The sequence below is a fragment of the Plasmodium reichenowi genome, chromosome 13, assembly GCF_001601855.1.
Source record: "Plasmodium reichenowi strain SY57 chromosome 13, whole genome shotgun sequence".
In the NCBI taxonomy this organism is placed as follows: Eukaryota; Apicomplexa; class Aconoidasida; order Haemosporida; family Plasmodiidae; genus Plasmodium; species Plasmodium reichenowi.
This window is the reverse complement of record NC_033658.1, coordinates 2,149,088-2,165,046: the sequence shown is the minus strand read 5'-3', so window position 1 is coordinate 2,165,046 and position 15,959 is coordinate 2,149,088. Positions and strand designations below refer to the sequence as shown.

Genomic DNA, 15,959 nt, shown 5'->3' with positions numbered 1-15,959 from the left:
TTTTTTTTTTTTTTTTTTTTTTTTTTTTTTGTCCATATGTATGTAAAAAAGTGGTCATATATACATATATATATATATATATATATATCATTTATTTTATATATATGTTTTCATTTATTTATTTGATTATTATTTTTGTTTATCTACAAATAACTGTGTCATCAATTTTAAGAATCATCATAACTGTTTCGGTTGCCAATTTAATTGCTGTTGATGTAACTAATAAAGGTTGTATGACATTTTCATCAATCATATTAGAAATGGTACCAGTTCTGATATTAATACCATGATATTTATGACCTTCTGCATGTTTATTTCTCAATTCTGTAACAATATGAAGTGGTGATAAACCTGCGTTTTCTGCTAATGTATAAGGAATTAATTCTAAGGCATCAGAAAATGCTTTTACACATATTTGCTTTGATCCCTTTAATGTATTAGCCCATTGATACAACTTTTGAGATAATTCCATTTCAGGTGCTGCACCACCTGGTAATACAGCTTTTTCCTTAATCAAACTTCGTACTACACATAATGCATCATGTAATGATCTTTCTGCTTCATCTAACATTAAATTATTTGAAGCTCGTAATAAAACTGATATAGTGTTTTTTGACTCTACTCCTGTTATTTTTACTATTTCTCCATATCCTACTGATTCAGTTGTGACATTTTCAGCATATCCCAGTTTATCGGATGTAAAATAATCCAAGCTAGCTACTGGAATACAATTACATGTTTTGGATATAAATTCAATATCTTCTCTATCTATATCTTTTATAACCATAATTTTAGCTTTTGCTAAAAAGTCCAATGCTAAATCATTTACAGCATCACGTAATATACTTTTTTGTATTATTAATAAATTACATCCTGTGCTAGCTATTTTTTTTATCATTTTACCAATAATTAAACGTTCTTCTCTTAATAATCTATCCATACTATTATAATCTTTTACTACAACCGTATTGTCCATATCTGTTTTAGGCAATGATAAGCAAAATTGAATTAATCCAATTTTTGCTTGAGTTAAATTCTTTAGACCTTGGGCTTTTTTACTTATTTTATTTCCTGTAAAAATTAATCCATCTACAATTTCGGTATCTTCAATAGTACCTCCTAATTTTTTTACAATTCGTACATTATTTAAGTCCACATTTGTATCTTTGTTAATGTCTGTAATTTTTAATATGACATCAACAGCAATTGGTGCCAATAAAGATGAATTATAAGATACAACCTTTGAATTTAATGATGTTATTGCATTTTGAATTAACATATTTTTATCATTTAAATCTATAGGTATAGACATTTCTCTTAATATTTCTTCACTTTTTAATGAAGCTTCAAAAAAACTTTCAGATATTTTCTGACAATGTATATTTTTATCTAATAATGATTTGCATACATTTAAAAACGAACCACACATTACTACAACGGATGTAGTGCCGTCACCTGCCTCTACATCTTGAGCTTTACTCAGCTCAACAATCATTTTCGCTGTTGGGTGGGCTACAGCCATTTCTTTTAAAATTGTAGCTCCATCATTAGTTATAATAACGCCCCCTTTACCATCTTCAATCTATACCAAAAATTCAAAATAAATTATAACAAAAAAAAAAAAAATATATATATAAATATATATATAGCACCATATAAATTATATATTCATATTTCAATTGATATATTATTTTTATAAATAAACAAATTATTCACACACAAACATGCATATATATATATATATATATATATATATATATATATATATATATAATTATTTGTACCATCTTATCCATCCCCTTAGGCCCTAAGCTCGTTCTTGTGACATCAGCAACGGCCTTTGCTGCTAATATATTTGTTAGCCTCACATCGTTTTGCTTTTCATTTCTATTTAATTTTTCTGTGTTTTTATTCTCTAAACAACCATAAAAATATACATATATATATTATATATTATAATACAATAAAACAACATATAGTTATATTACATTATATATATGGGAATAATAAGAAAACTTATATTTTTATATAGTAGAATATAAAAAAAAATATATATAACATAAATACATAATGTTGTGTAAATATTTCACGAATATATTTTTCACCCATATTAAACACATGTATTAATATATAATTATATGCTATATAAAATAGTAGTACAAATATTATATACATACTAACAGATTTTCCTCTATATATTGATATACATATACATATATTTTTATAAAATTTTATAAAAAAAATAAAATAATTAATCGTATTTTTTAATTTTTTTTTAAATCAACATGTTATTTCATATATACATATATATATTTCTTCTTTTATATATTATAATAATTTTATGAAAATATGTTATCATATTATTCTTACTTGCTACTTCTGCCATTTTCAACACAATATAGAATATGGTTTATATTTTTGTACAAATATTTATCAAAAAAAAAAAAAAAAAAGGGAACAATTATAAATATAAAGAAAAAGGTAATTGAATTATATATATATATATATATATATAAAGACTAAATTAATATAGATTTTTTTTCTAAAACATAAAAATTATGAAAAAGAAAGAAAATAAATAATTTCGTTGCTATATAATTTATTATTATCCCTTTTTTTGTTCATCTCGAAATTTAACAAAGAAAAATATAAATATATATATATATTTATTTATTTATAAATAAATAAATAACATATGAAGAAAATATTTATAAAATAAAAATTATTTAAGAATTAATGTATCTTCCTAAATCCACCACATTTTAAAGTGTTTAATAATATTATAATAATATATATAAATATACATATGTTATATATATATATATATATATATATATATATATTATATAGGTAATCGTATTATAATAAATTATATTAATTTATTTATATCAATAATATAAAATAATAATACATATATATATTAATTATATCATATATAATAATATATATCTATAAATTATATATATACTTTTTACATATTCAGTAATACAATTTTTTCCTTATCCCACAAATCAACTATATGTTGAAAAATTTTAAATATATTAAGTATATTTTTGTTAAAATATATGCTTTTTTTTTTTTTTTTTTTTTTTTTTTTGGCGAATTATTGTGAAATATTTTGAAAATTATAATATTTTATAAAAGCAACAACATATATAAAATGAAAAAAATATTATTAAAAAATAGAAAAACAAAAATAATGTAGAATAAATATATACTTATTAAATTAAATATTATAACATATCACAATATATTTATGTATTATAATATATATATATAGCATAAAATATATACCTTTCTTATGTTGTTTTTATATAATCCATTTTTGTTTGGTTTTTTTTTTTTTTCTTCATAAATGTGAAAATATAATATGTAAATATTTATATTTATTTATTTTTCATTAAAATGAGAAAGAAATATACCAAAACACAGAATTTCTAAATAATAAAATATATATATATACATATATATAATTAAAATTTTAAGGACTATTCATTTTATTTTTTTTATTAATGTAAAACATATTATATATATAAATATATATTGTGACAAATTTTTAAAAAAAAATTTGGGAAAATATTTCAGAGAAATATTATATTATATAATATTTACTAAGGGAAATTCACAATATAATATACAATAAAAAATAAAAGTATCTATTTGTGAATTTATTTTAATTTTTTAATAATTTTATTATTTTTTTATTTTCACATAAATAATTAAGCTTATATGTAGATATATTTATTTTTGTGTTTTATTATTTATTTCATTGTTTGATAATAAAAATTAACAAAAATGTTTTTGTGAAGATATATACGAATCCATTAAACATATATATATATATATATATTATATAAAGTGGTAGATTTTTCCTTCCGTTTTTTTATTTTTTTTTACTCCTTTGAAATTCTGTTGAAATATTATTTGTAGTATCAATCAAAATAAAAGTGTAAAATTATCAAACTAATTATTAATACATTAATAGCACGAACAAAAAAAAGAAAGAAAAAAAAAATATAATAAAATAAAATAAAATAAAATAAAAGAAGAAATATGGGTGTAGAGAAAAATATTTCGATGTCACTAAAACTTAGTGAAGTGTTTTGTACTGATGAAAATAATATTAAAGAATACAATAAGGGAAAAAATAACAATTTAGATATAATAGAAAATGTACAAGACTATAAAGAAAAATCCAAGCAGATATTGAATAAATATAAAATTACTGAATTTAATAAAAAAATAAAAAGTGATCAAAATATATACGAAAAAAAAAATAAAAGTATAGAGGATGAATATATAAATAATAATCGTGATAATCGTGTAAATAATGGAAATATAAAAGAAGAACATCAAGATGAAAATATATATACTGAGAAAAACTATAAAAACATTATTCCATCCAAAGAAAGTAATTTATTAATAGCCAATGGAACTACAGGTATAATTGTACACAATGGTATAATGTGTTTATCTATGAAAGGTATTCAACCATTTATTATTACTAGCGTAAAAAATTCATTTTGTGTATATGATCCTCACAAATTAAGGAAAGCATTTCTTTCAGAATATTTTTTAGAAGATATAAAAAACTTATATAGTACAAACAATTTCGTCTATGTAATATTTAACAGACAGGTATATAAAATAAATGATAATGGAAATAAGAAAGTTTTTTCTGATCATCATAAATATAATATTATTAATATATTAATTACTTTGGATTATTTATTAACATACAGTGCAAAGGAAATAATTATATGGAATGATAATAATGATAGAAATGATTTTACTCAAAGTGACACGAATAGCGAATTATCCGATAATGAAGAGAATAACGATGAGAAACATGTTAAAAAGGATAATAATACTAAGGGGAACCCTAATTCTATAAATAAGAATAATTATACAAATGATAATGATAGAAATCTTGATAGTAATAAAAATGATCCTAGTAATAACAAAAGTAATGTTAAAAATAATCATAAAAAAAACAATATTCAAGAAAATATGCCGAAAAAAAGTGATTATTTTTATAAATCAATCAATTTATTTGATAATGCATCGAATGTTGAAATTAAAAGTGTTATTCATCCAGAAGGTTATAAAAATAAAGTTATTATAACTACCAACGAAAATAAAATATATTTATATAATATTAATAAGGAAAAAATAATTTATGAATATAAAGCAATAAATATTTTATGCCTAAATGAAGAAAAATATATTAAAATAATATCGCCAACATTAAAAAATGAAGAACTTTGTATTATTACATCATCCAATGAATTATATATACTAGATATTGAAAAAGATCAAATTGTATATACCAAAAATATACATATGAATGATGACTTTGTTAGTTGTGTTAGTTTTTATACATATCAATTCGATGATGAAATGAATTATATTATATTAATAGGAACAGAAAATGGCAAACTACTTATGATTAATTTGAAAAATAATCAATATTTTATAAGGAGGGATGTACATGATTATGTAAAAACTATATTGGTATCAGGTCAAGGATATATATATACATGCGGATATGATAATAAAATTCATTTATTGAATATAAATAAAAATAATTTTACATTAGATATTATAAAAACTAGAAATAGTTGTATTGGAATAGTTAATAATATCAAATATTTAGATGATGAAAATCATAAATTAATTGTCTCAGCAAATATGGAGAATACAAAAGAAGGTAATTTATTTATTATAAGTCCTCATAATCCTGAACAAAATAAGGATTTCTCATTTAATAAAAAACTTAATATTTTAAATACTACCATAATAGATTTTGATATTAATATAAATAGACATTATGACTGGAATAATATTTTAATTTGTTTTGAAAATTCAGATCGTATATATTTAGCATCATCTTATAAAAAAACAATATCTAATGAATATTTAATATTACCTAATTCATATTCAAATAAAAGACAAAATAAAGAAAAGGTGAATAATGAACCATTTTTAAAAAATGAAGAAAATGTAGAAGAAGATAATAATTCTGATTTAGAAAATGAAGAATATAAAATATATAATGAATATGAAACTTATCAAATGCTTCATTTAAAAAAGCAAAAATATGCAACCTCTGTATTAATATCATCATGCGGACATATAGGTATTGTTGGATATAATGATGGAGAAATTCATTCTTTTAATATACAATCTACAACATATAGAAATGAATATAAATTAAATAAATATTCAATTTCATCTAAAGCTCATATAAATGGTAATATATTAAAATTATATTTATATGGAATTAATTATTTTGTATCTGCTTCCAGTTCTAAGGAAGATACATGTTTAAGAGTATGGAATATATATACAAGCGATTTAATTTATGTTTATAATATAAAAAATGAATATACTAATTCAGTAGAGGATATTCATATTGTCTCATTTTATCATTATAATATACTTACTGCTGTTTGCCTCTCAAATAATCATACCTTAATTTTAGACATTGAACAAAAATGTATTACAAGAAAATTCCATTTTGCATTTCTCGTAACTAATATAATTTTTAGTAAAGATAATAGGTTAATTTTCTTTGCATTACAAAATAATACATTATTGATATATGATATTATTTCAAATACATTTGTAGATTATTTATTATTTAAAAATTCGGTTACGTCCATGGTATATGATGATATTTATTTATATACAGCACACAAAAATTGTTATAATTTTGTATATAGTTTTACTAACAAAAATTTATTTAATAAATATAATTATTATGTTAGTGATTATAAATCTTTTCATGCTATACCAATAGAAGTATTCTCCGATACTGAAGATGAAAAAAGTTACAATATAATGAATATAAAAGATTTAATTAATATGAATCAACAAAGTGAAGATAACCTTAACAATAATATTAATGAAAAATTATCAAAACATGACGAACCAATAAATGAAAATGAAAAAAATGATTATGTAAATATAATGGAAACGTATACTTCAAGTGAAAACCAAATTAATAAAAATTTAATAACCTTATCAGGTTTTAATATATCAAAAATTGCATACCTTATTTTCCTTGATAAAATAAAGGACAAGTGTAAGGTAGAAGAAAATGTTAAAAGAAATGATGAAATTCCATTTTTCCTTACCACAAAATTGGATAAAAATATTGAATATAAAGATGATAAAGAAGAACAATTCTTGCAGAATGTCACAAATAATTTGGAAAATAAAACAAGTGAACAAGAATCCCAACAGAAAGATGAACAACAAGAAAATCAAGAGAGTAATGTTGAAAGTAAAGAAATTGTAAAAAGTAAGCACATAGGAAAGAATAGTAAAATTCAAATACCATCATCAAAATTGCAAGAAATACTGTCCAAAAATGAAGAATCCTATATAAGTAAATTTAAAATTATAAAAATAAAATAAAATAAATAAATATGAATATATATACAATTTTATGTTATTATTAAAATTTTTTTTCTTTCAGAGGTTTTGAAATACTTCAAAAGTCTATCTCCTTCCGGGATACATTATAATATATTGTGCTTAAGTACAAAAGAAGAGGTTAGTCATTTATTTATTAATTATATATGCATTATAGTAGAATTATACAAACATTATATATATATATATACAAATATATGTATTTATTTCTTTTTGTAGTTGGAAAATATGATGAATTTTTTCATTTACCATGTTAAGACAAATGATAATGTTGATTTAATCCAGGCATATTTATTTATATTTTTAAAGGTAAAAAAAAAAATATGCAGAAAAAAGAAATTATAACACTTTAAAAATATATACATTTATATATATATATATATATATATATGTAAAAATATAAGAAATCAAATTTTAATAATTTTTTTTTCCATTTGTAGGCACATGGTAAAAAAATTATGAAATCCAAAGAAAAGAAATTAAAGAATACTACAAAGGTATTACTTCATGAAATTCAAGGATGTTGGTCTAACATCAACTTTTTATTTGAAAATATAATTTTTTTTATTAAATTTTTAACAAATATACAATTAGAATAATTCAAAGAAACATTAGTTACCATTTAATTATGTTTATATATATATATATATGTTAATATTTATTTCACTGTGAATAAATATTCTTTCTTTCTTTCTTTTTTTTTTATTTTTGGTAGTAAACATATAATATTTTTTTAAGAACTTTATATTTATATATCCATTACTTTTTAATTTTGCATTTGTTTTTGTTTAGTTCATATGTAAACAAAAAAAGAAACATAAATTAAAGGAAATATTATAAAATTATCAATTATGAATTAAGGTATTGAAATATATAAAATTATGCAAACCCAAATATCTATAAATGTTGTAATTTATATATGTGTGCTATGATGAACATATGTAACAATATATATAAATCATTTAATATACTTGAATTTATGTACATATGAAGACACCTATTAAAGAAGAATTTGATGATATACTATTTTAAAACTAAAAAACAAAAAAATGAGATATGTTTTCATTGGTCAACAAAAGGGAAAAAAATTATATATAAAAATATATAAACGCTTTTTCATATATTTAAAGCCTAAAGGAGTCTTCATTGTTTTCTAATAAATTATTCTTCATGAAACTATGATGTACTAATGAAAAAAAACAAAACAACATATAAGTATTTTATTTTATTAATATGGATTTATATTTACAAGAGCAATTATATATTTGCAACACTCATATATTCTATTAGTATATATATATATATATATATATATATATGTATATATTTTTTTCTTTTTTTTTTTTCCTTACGTTGCTGTTGTTCGTTGTCAATTACTCGTTGTATTTCCATCAAATCATAATTCTCTGGATTAAACCTATAAAATAAATAATTGTAGTAAATTAAATATCTCCTATCTATACAGAATAATATGTAATTAGCTAACCATAAAAATGTGTGTAATTAAAATAAAAAAAAAAAAAAAAAAAAAAAAAATTGGCTACTTGAAAATTTTGGAATTTTGCATTTCAATTTCAATTAATGGTTCATCATTATAACTGAATTGGTAAATAGAAAAGAGATAAAAAAGATTACATATATATATATATATATAGTATTTATAACAATTATATATAATATAAAAATCTTTATGACATAAATATATATATATATATATATATATATATAATTATATATTTTTTTTTATATTTCAATGGACTTTTCATTTTCTAACTCAATTAACTCTAATTTGTAATCCAGATTAAGGAATTTGTCTTTTTTTTGTTTATTTTCAATAAGATGAATCAATTTTCTACAATTATCATTATATGTTCCACACGGATTATACCTTATACTAATTTTTTTTATGTATGCCAGAAAATTGACATGGGGAAAAAAGTTAAATTTTGGCATTATATTAAAAAGGCAAAAAGAACAATATTAAATATAATTAATATAAATTCAAAAATTAAAATGCGTATAAAAAAAAAAAAAATTTTTTATAAATTAAAAATTATTCATAAAATTATTTTTAAATGTATTTTTTTATATATACATAATATTAAGAATGTATAAAACATTTTTTATTATATTATATCATATATATATATATATATATATATATATATATATATCAGCATATTTTACACAAAAAAAATAAAATAAAATAAAATAAAGAAAAAATAAAAATTTTAGGTGTATAATCATAAATAGAAATAAAATAAAATCAAATAGAGGTATTTATTTTTTAAAATGTCAAGTAATTTGTAATTCTTTTTTTTTTTTTTTTTTTTTTTTAAATTCCTCTTAAAATAACAAAAACAAAATATATATTAAAATTAGATGTGAAATAAAAATAAAATAATATAATATAATATAATATAATATATATTTTTTTTTTCCATTTCATAATTTACTTTATAAATTTCTTGTAATATATATTTTTTTTTTTTTTTGATGCTTAGAAAGTTTTTATACCTTAAAAGATGTATACACATATATATTATCATATATGTGGAACTTTATTGTAAGCTTTAATTTATCTCGGTTTTGTATTTTTTACTTAAAAATTTTAAGGTTTTATTAGGAGAATCTTCCATTGGGCTATCGTGATATGATCTCTTATTAATGTTGTTATTCAAAGATTTTTCTACAGATTCATTACATTTATTAGCTGGAAAAAAATCCCTTATATCTCTATTTTTCTTTTTTGGAGAGCTATTGTGAAAAGTACCATGCTCAGATGATTTTCTACGAACTTTTGGTGTAGTAACTAATGAAGTGGGATATGATTTATTTGTGTCATTAGTTAAATCTACCATGAACTTATCGAATTTATTAACTTCTTTTACATTTAATGAATCTTCTATACCATTTAGTGCAGTTGTCAATGTATTCCATTTTCTGTTAATAATTTTCCAGACTATCTCATCAATAGTATTTTGTGCAATCAAGTAATGAATGTTAACTACATCATGAGCTGTTCCAATTCTGTGTGCACGGTCTTCTGCTTGTATAATTTGACCAGGTACCCAGAAGAGTTCTCCAAATACTACTGTATTCGCAGCAGTTAAGTTTAAACCCATACCACATGCAGTTATAGATAACAGAGCGATTTTAACATTATCATCGTTCTGGAAATTTTTAATATAAATTTCTCTTTTTTCCATAGGTGTTAAACCGTCTACACGTATGTAACTACATTTTTGTTCCTTCAAAAATGTTTCAACTTCATCCATTACTAACTTATGATGACAAAATAATAAAAATTTAATATCTGCATCGATTAAATAAGATATATATTCTTTAATAGCTTTGACTTTGGCATAACCTGTTATTTTAAATAAATGAGAAATGGATAAATTTTCATCATCTCCATCTTCTGATTTGGAATTACTCCAATTAGATAGATGTATATTATCAATATCATGAAAGTTAATATTTTTTTTGCTTTCTAATTTCTTATAGTAGTTTAATATTTCTGATAACTCTTTTTGTGGTATTTCTACAGGTATTTTAGATCTTAATTTATCTGGAAGTTCTTTTAGAACATCTTTTTTTAATCTTCTAATCATTATAGTATTAGTTAAGAATAAGTGTAATTCTTCTGTATGTTTACATCCCACATATTCAATTTTTTTGGTATATAAATTTTTATCTTTAAAACAATATCTATCACAAAATTCATGATAGTTAAAAAAATTGGGCATGATACTAGATATTTGTTCGTATAATTCAGAAGGTTTGTTTAATGCAGGAGTTCCAGATAGCAAAACACATCTTTTTGCATTTTTTATAATTGGAGTTATAACTTTTGTTCTTTTGGAAAGAGAATTTTTTAAATAATGTGATTCATCACAAATAATACTTTTATATTTATCTTGATATTTATCATTTTTTGTTATTAATTCATATGATATTATAATCATTTTGGTATTAGAAGGAATATCGGTTTTTCCATTCTTAACAACACATATATGTTCTTCTCGTATTAAATGTGATAACCATCTCAAGGCTTGATCTTTCCATTGAAATCTAATAGAAGATGGACAAACAACAATGAATGGCCAATCATCTTTATAAAAAGCCATTAATGCTAAAGCTTGTAATGTTTTACCTAGACCCATTTCATCACCTATTAACACTCTTCCATTTTTTTTTAATCCAAAAAATACACCTTCTCTTTGAAAATTTCTTAATTCAACACTTAATTTTTCACCTAGAAAATGATCTAATTTATCATAATGTTGTTTGGTATATGAACACATAGTATTAGTCAAAATGTTTGCAGTAATTTCGGATATTCTTTGTGGTTCTGAAAATTTTGTATAATTTTTGAAACATTTTAATAAAAAATTTGGTATGGTATGCACACCACCTAAAATAGTACATTTTTCTTTTAAATTATTTAAAACGTATTCATATTTGTCTGCTTCAAATGTTATGCAAGAATAATTATTAATTTTCTTTAATGTAGGATTTAATTCTGATATTATTTTAAAAAGATCTTTTGAAATAAAATTTCTAAAGCTTACAAATTTTTTATTATTATTATCTTTTTGAACAATTTTAAAACTATCATCACTAAATATTTCAAAAGCAACAATAATATCAAATTCTTTTTTTTCTTCTTGTTGGTTATATGCATTATTTATATCACTCATTACTTTTTCTTCATAATTTCTATATTCACTACTATTCATATTATGGAACTTTTTTTTCTCTTCATTTGTGTAATAAGTATCAACACTGCTTTTTTCAAAATTGTTGTATGAATTTCTATTTTCAGAATAATTATGTTTGTTCGCAATTTTACTTCTATTATATTCATGTGAATAATTATTTATATTTTTTTCATTATTATAATAATGTGGACTCTTAACATTATTTTCGCTTATTCTATTATTATTTGTACATATTTCATTATTATTCATATTAGGATTCCTATCATAATTTTCTTTCATTTTATTATTATTTGTATATTGTTCGTTATATGTATTAGGACTTCTAACATTATTTTCATACATATTATTATTGCTATAATTATTATTTGAGTTCTTTTCATTATTATAAGGGTTATTATTTGCTATGTTACTGCTATTTTTTTTGCCTTCCTTTTGTAAAACATAATTTTTAAAGTCCAATAATGAGCCTGATGGACTCTCCAAACTTTTCACCCAAGTAACATAGGATTTGTGCTTTTCAAAAACTTCTTCGAATGTCTTTCCATTATATTTACCGAAATTAAATACCTCCATATTATCATATTTTTTTTTTTTAATTTAAGGGGGATAATAATAATAATAATAATAATATGTATATATTATATATTTTTTCTTTTTTTTATGTGGATAATAAAAAATAAGAAAAGAAAAAATATATATAATTATATTTTTATGTATATTATAATATATATATATATATATATATATATTTATATATACTTTAATTTTTATTTTTATATACAAATATAATGAGTATATAGTGTTTATTCATACATATTTAATTAAATCCTATTTTTCAATAAAAAAATCATAGAAAATAAAATACCCTTTTTTGTATATTATAATATATATATTATATACATATATATTTATCTATTTATTTATAAATTCATTTTATATTTATATTTTATTTTGTTAATGCACTCAATACTTGATGACAATATTATTTTGTTATGTAAAAGACATCCACATTATAATATTATTATAAAAATGTTATAAATAAATGATTTATAGCTAAATAAAAATCATAATTTTTCATGATATAATATATATATTATAAATATATATGTATATTTATTTATTTATTTTTATATGAAATATTTAACATATATATTTATAATACAATTTATTTTAATATTCATTTTTATATACAAATTTTCATACAATAATTTGGGTATTTTTTTATACCTTAATTTTTAAAACCGAGTTAAAAGTGATTATTTTTTAATATGGATATTTAAAAAATATTTTTATCATTATAATTAATTAATCTCTTTTTTAAAATATAATAATTCTGATTTTTTTTTTCTATTTTTCTTCTAATTTATGTATTTTTTATTTTTTATAAAAAATTATGTATATCACCCAAAAATCAAAATTGTTATAATAATATTATAACTTCCAAATTATAAGAAATGTCAAAGCAATAATAAATTACATAAACTAAAGAAAAAATTATGAATAAAACTGCAAAGATATATATGCAATATATATATATATATATATATATATATAATTTATACATTTGAATCATGCATATATTTTTAAATTCTCCTAGATTTTTAAAAAAAGATAACATAGAAATAAAATCCATAGGAAAATGAATTTATGAATTTATATGAATGTGTGTAAATATATATATATATATATATATATATATATATATATATTACATATAATTAATTCACGTAAAAAAAAATTATATAGGGAAAAAATTTTTATCAATATGTGTATCCCATTTTTTAATTAATCAAAAATATTATAATATTATTAAAATAAATAAATAAAATATAAATAAATGAATGTATAAATAAATAAATATATATATATATATATATATATATATATATTTATATTTATAATTGAACCAAAAAAAATTAAGTATACAAAATTTGCCTTGATAAATTTTCCTTTTCTTATTTTTTTGTTTCAATGTGACTTAATTTTGCTGATGTAGAATAATAAAAGTTTCTTAATTTCATTTTATAAATAAATCACATTCATTTAATTTATTTTGAATTTGTGAAATATCTATGTTCATTAGTATTTTAAAATCTCTATATAACTGCTTATGTAATTTTTTGGATAGGATATATGCTAAAATTAAAGGTTCTTTAAATATATCTTTATTTTTGCTATATACGTCAAATAATTTCATATAAATATATTTCACAAAAAAAAATTTATAATGATGAAACACGTGCCAATAGTATACAGTGGAAACACAATAAGAACCCAATTGTAATACTAAAATATCCTTTTCTATATAATTCTCTGATGAATAACAAAATTTATCACAAATATCTTTCATTACCAAATTTAATGAACTCTCATTATATATTTCCCCTCCTTTTGAATGGAAATCATAATTATATTTAAAGCTTCTTTTTCTCTTTTTTAAACGCTTATCATCTATACTTCCAATATATCTATATCCATTCATTTCTTCAAATTCTTTTAGATGATTAAATATATACTCTTCACTGTTCATTATTGTACATGTATTTACATTAGAACTATTACTTCCTAATAATGTTTTCTTTCTTTTTTCATTTTGGTTTTTTATAAATAATTTGTTAGATTCTTTTATCTTTTTCATCTTGTTTTCATCAAGTTTATAGTCACTTAAAATTTCAAGAGAACTTCTACTTGTTCCACTGAAATAAATATATCCTAACCATTCGAAATTATTTACTTTCATGAAATTATAAAAATTATTATTCCACAAATCTGTTGAATTGTAAAATGGTTTGATAAAAAAAACTGGACAAGCATAACTTAATTTTCTATTACAACAACAACAATACATTTTATTATGTTCTAAATAGAATATTAATATGTTTGCATAATTTTTTAAAATATTTTTAAAATTATTTTGAAATGGGTGTGATTCAAATTGATCTCTTTTTGATAATATTTTATTTTCAATTTTTTGTATACACTGTTCATAATAATTTTGAGATTTCTTTTTATTTATTTTACAAATCATTTTTAAGAATTCATAATTACTAAACTTTTCTTCATTCTTTATAAATTCGTATACCTTTAACATTTCTCCTTTAATAAGATTATTCATAAATCCATCATTAATTTTTTCAATTAATTTTACTTTTACATTTTCATCAGATTTAAGTGGATGATTTGATTTTTTCTTATTTCTGAATCTTTTTTTTATATTATCTTCATCATAAAATATATCATCCTCTACAACAAAATCTTCCATATATTCTCCCGTATCATCATAATAATCATCATCTTCTTCATTATAATCATCATCTTCTTCATTATAATCATCTTCTTCTTCATTATAATCATCTTCTTGTTCAGATAAATCATCTTCTTCATTATAATAAACTTCTTCTTCATATAAATCATCTTCTTCATATTCATCCTCCGGATCAAATTCCTCCTTCTCTGCATATTCTTCTCCTTTATCCTCATTAACATTAATAGTTTTACTATTCTTATCAATATCATCAAACTTATCATAGTTATGACTTTTATGTATATCATTACTTTTGCAACTTGATTTATATTCTTTTTCATCTATATCTAGAATATCTATTTGTTCTTTCTTTGATATACTAGCTAAAGTTAAGTCTACTTCCTCCTTTGAATTATTTTTTTTTTCATTCAGAGTAACATCATCTGATATATAACTACTATCACTTAGGACATATTTTTTTTTTTTATTCTTTTTTAGAAATTTATCATTACTTTTATTCTTATCTAAATTAGTATCAATTTGGTTTGGTG

The 15,959-nt window shown here is 19.9% G+C and overlaps 5 protein-coding genes across 5 annotated transcripts in view; 1 reads left to right on the top strand and 4 right to left on the bottom strand.

The window, feature by feature from the left end:
- Positions 1–139: 139 nt before the first annotated feature.
- PRSY57_1356700 (TCP-1/cpn60 chaperonin family, putative) lies at positions 140–2,386 on the bottom strand (the record flags this gene model as incomplete). Its single annotated transcript, XM_012909489.2, has 3 exons — positions 140–1,582; positions 1,785–1,915; positions 2,371–2,386. The coding sequence occupies 3 exons, from the start codon at positions 2,384–2,386 to the stop codon at positions 140–142; spliced, it is 1,590 nt and encodes a 529-aa protein (XP_012764943.1).
- A 1,667-nt stretch (positions 2,387–4,053) lies between these two features.
- PRSY57_1356600 (U3 snoRNA-associated small subunit rRNA processing protein, putative) lies at positions 4,054–8,039 on the top strand (the record flags this gene model as incomplete). The annotated part of the gene is made up of 4 exons (XM_012909488.2): positions 4,054–7,393; positions 7,484–7,560; positions 7,660–7,749; positions 7,881–8,039. The coding sequence occupies 4 exons, from the start codon at positions 4,054–4,056 to the stop codon at positions 8,037–8,039; spliced, it is 3,666 nt and encodes a 1,221-aa protein (XP_012764942.2).
- A 525-nt stretch (positions 8,040–8,564) lies between these two features.
- Positions 8,565–9,393, bottom strand: PRSY57_1356500 (hypothetical protein; the record flags this gene model as incomplete). The annotated part of the gene is made up of 4 exons (XM_012909487.1): positions 8,565–8,626; positions 8,793–8,857; positions 8,985–9,038; positions 9,215–9,393. The coding sequence occupies 4 exons, from the start codon at positions 9,391–9,393 to the stop codon at positions 8,565–8,567; spliced, it is 360 nt and encodes a 119-aa protein (XP_012764941.1).
- A 620-nt stretch (positions 9,394–10,013) lies between these two features.
- Positions 10,014–12,737, bottom strand: PRSY57_1356400 (DNA helicase, putative; the record flags this gene model as incomplete). The annotated part of the gene is made up of 1 exon (XM_012909486.2): positions 10,014–12,737. The coding sequence occupies one exon, from the start codon at positions 12,735–12,737 to the stop codon at positions 10,014–10,016; it is 2,724 nt and encodes a 907-aa protein (XP_012764940.2).
- Positions 12,738–14,181: 1,444 nt separating this feature from the next.
- PRSY57_1356300 (hypothetical protein) overlaps positions 14,182–15,959 on the bottom strand; it is a gene marked incomplete at both ends in the record, with an annotated part of 2,350 nt that continues 572 nt past the window's right edge. Inside the window, one exon of the mRNA XM_012909485.2 lies at positions 14,182–15,959. Within this exon, the coding sequence (XP_012764939.2) occupies positions 14,182–15,959 (1,778 nt within the window).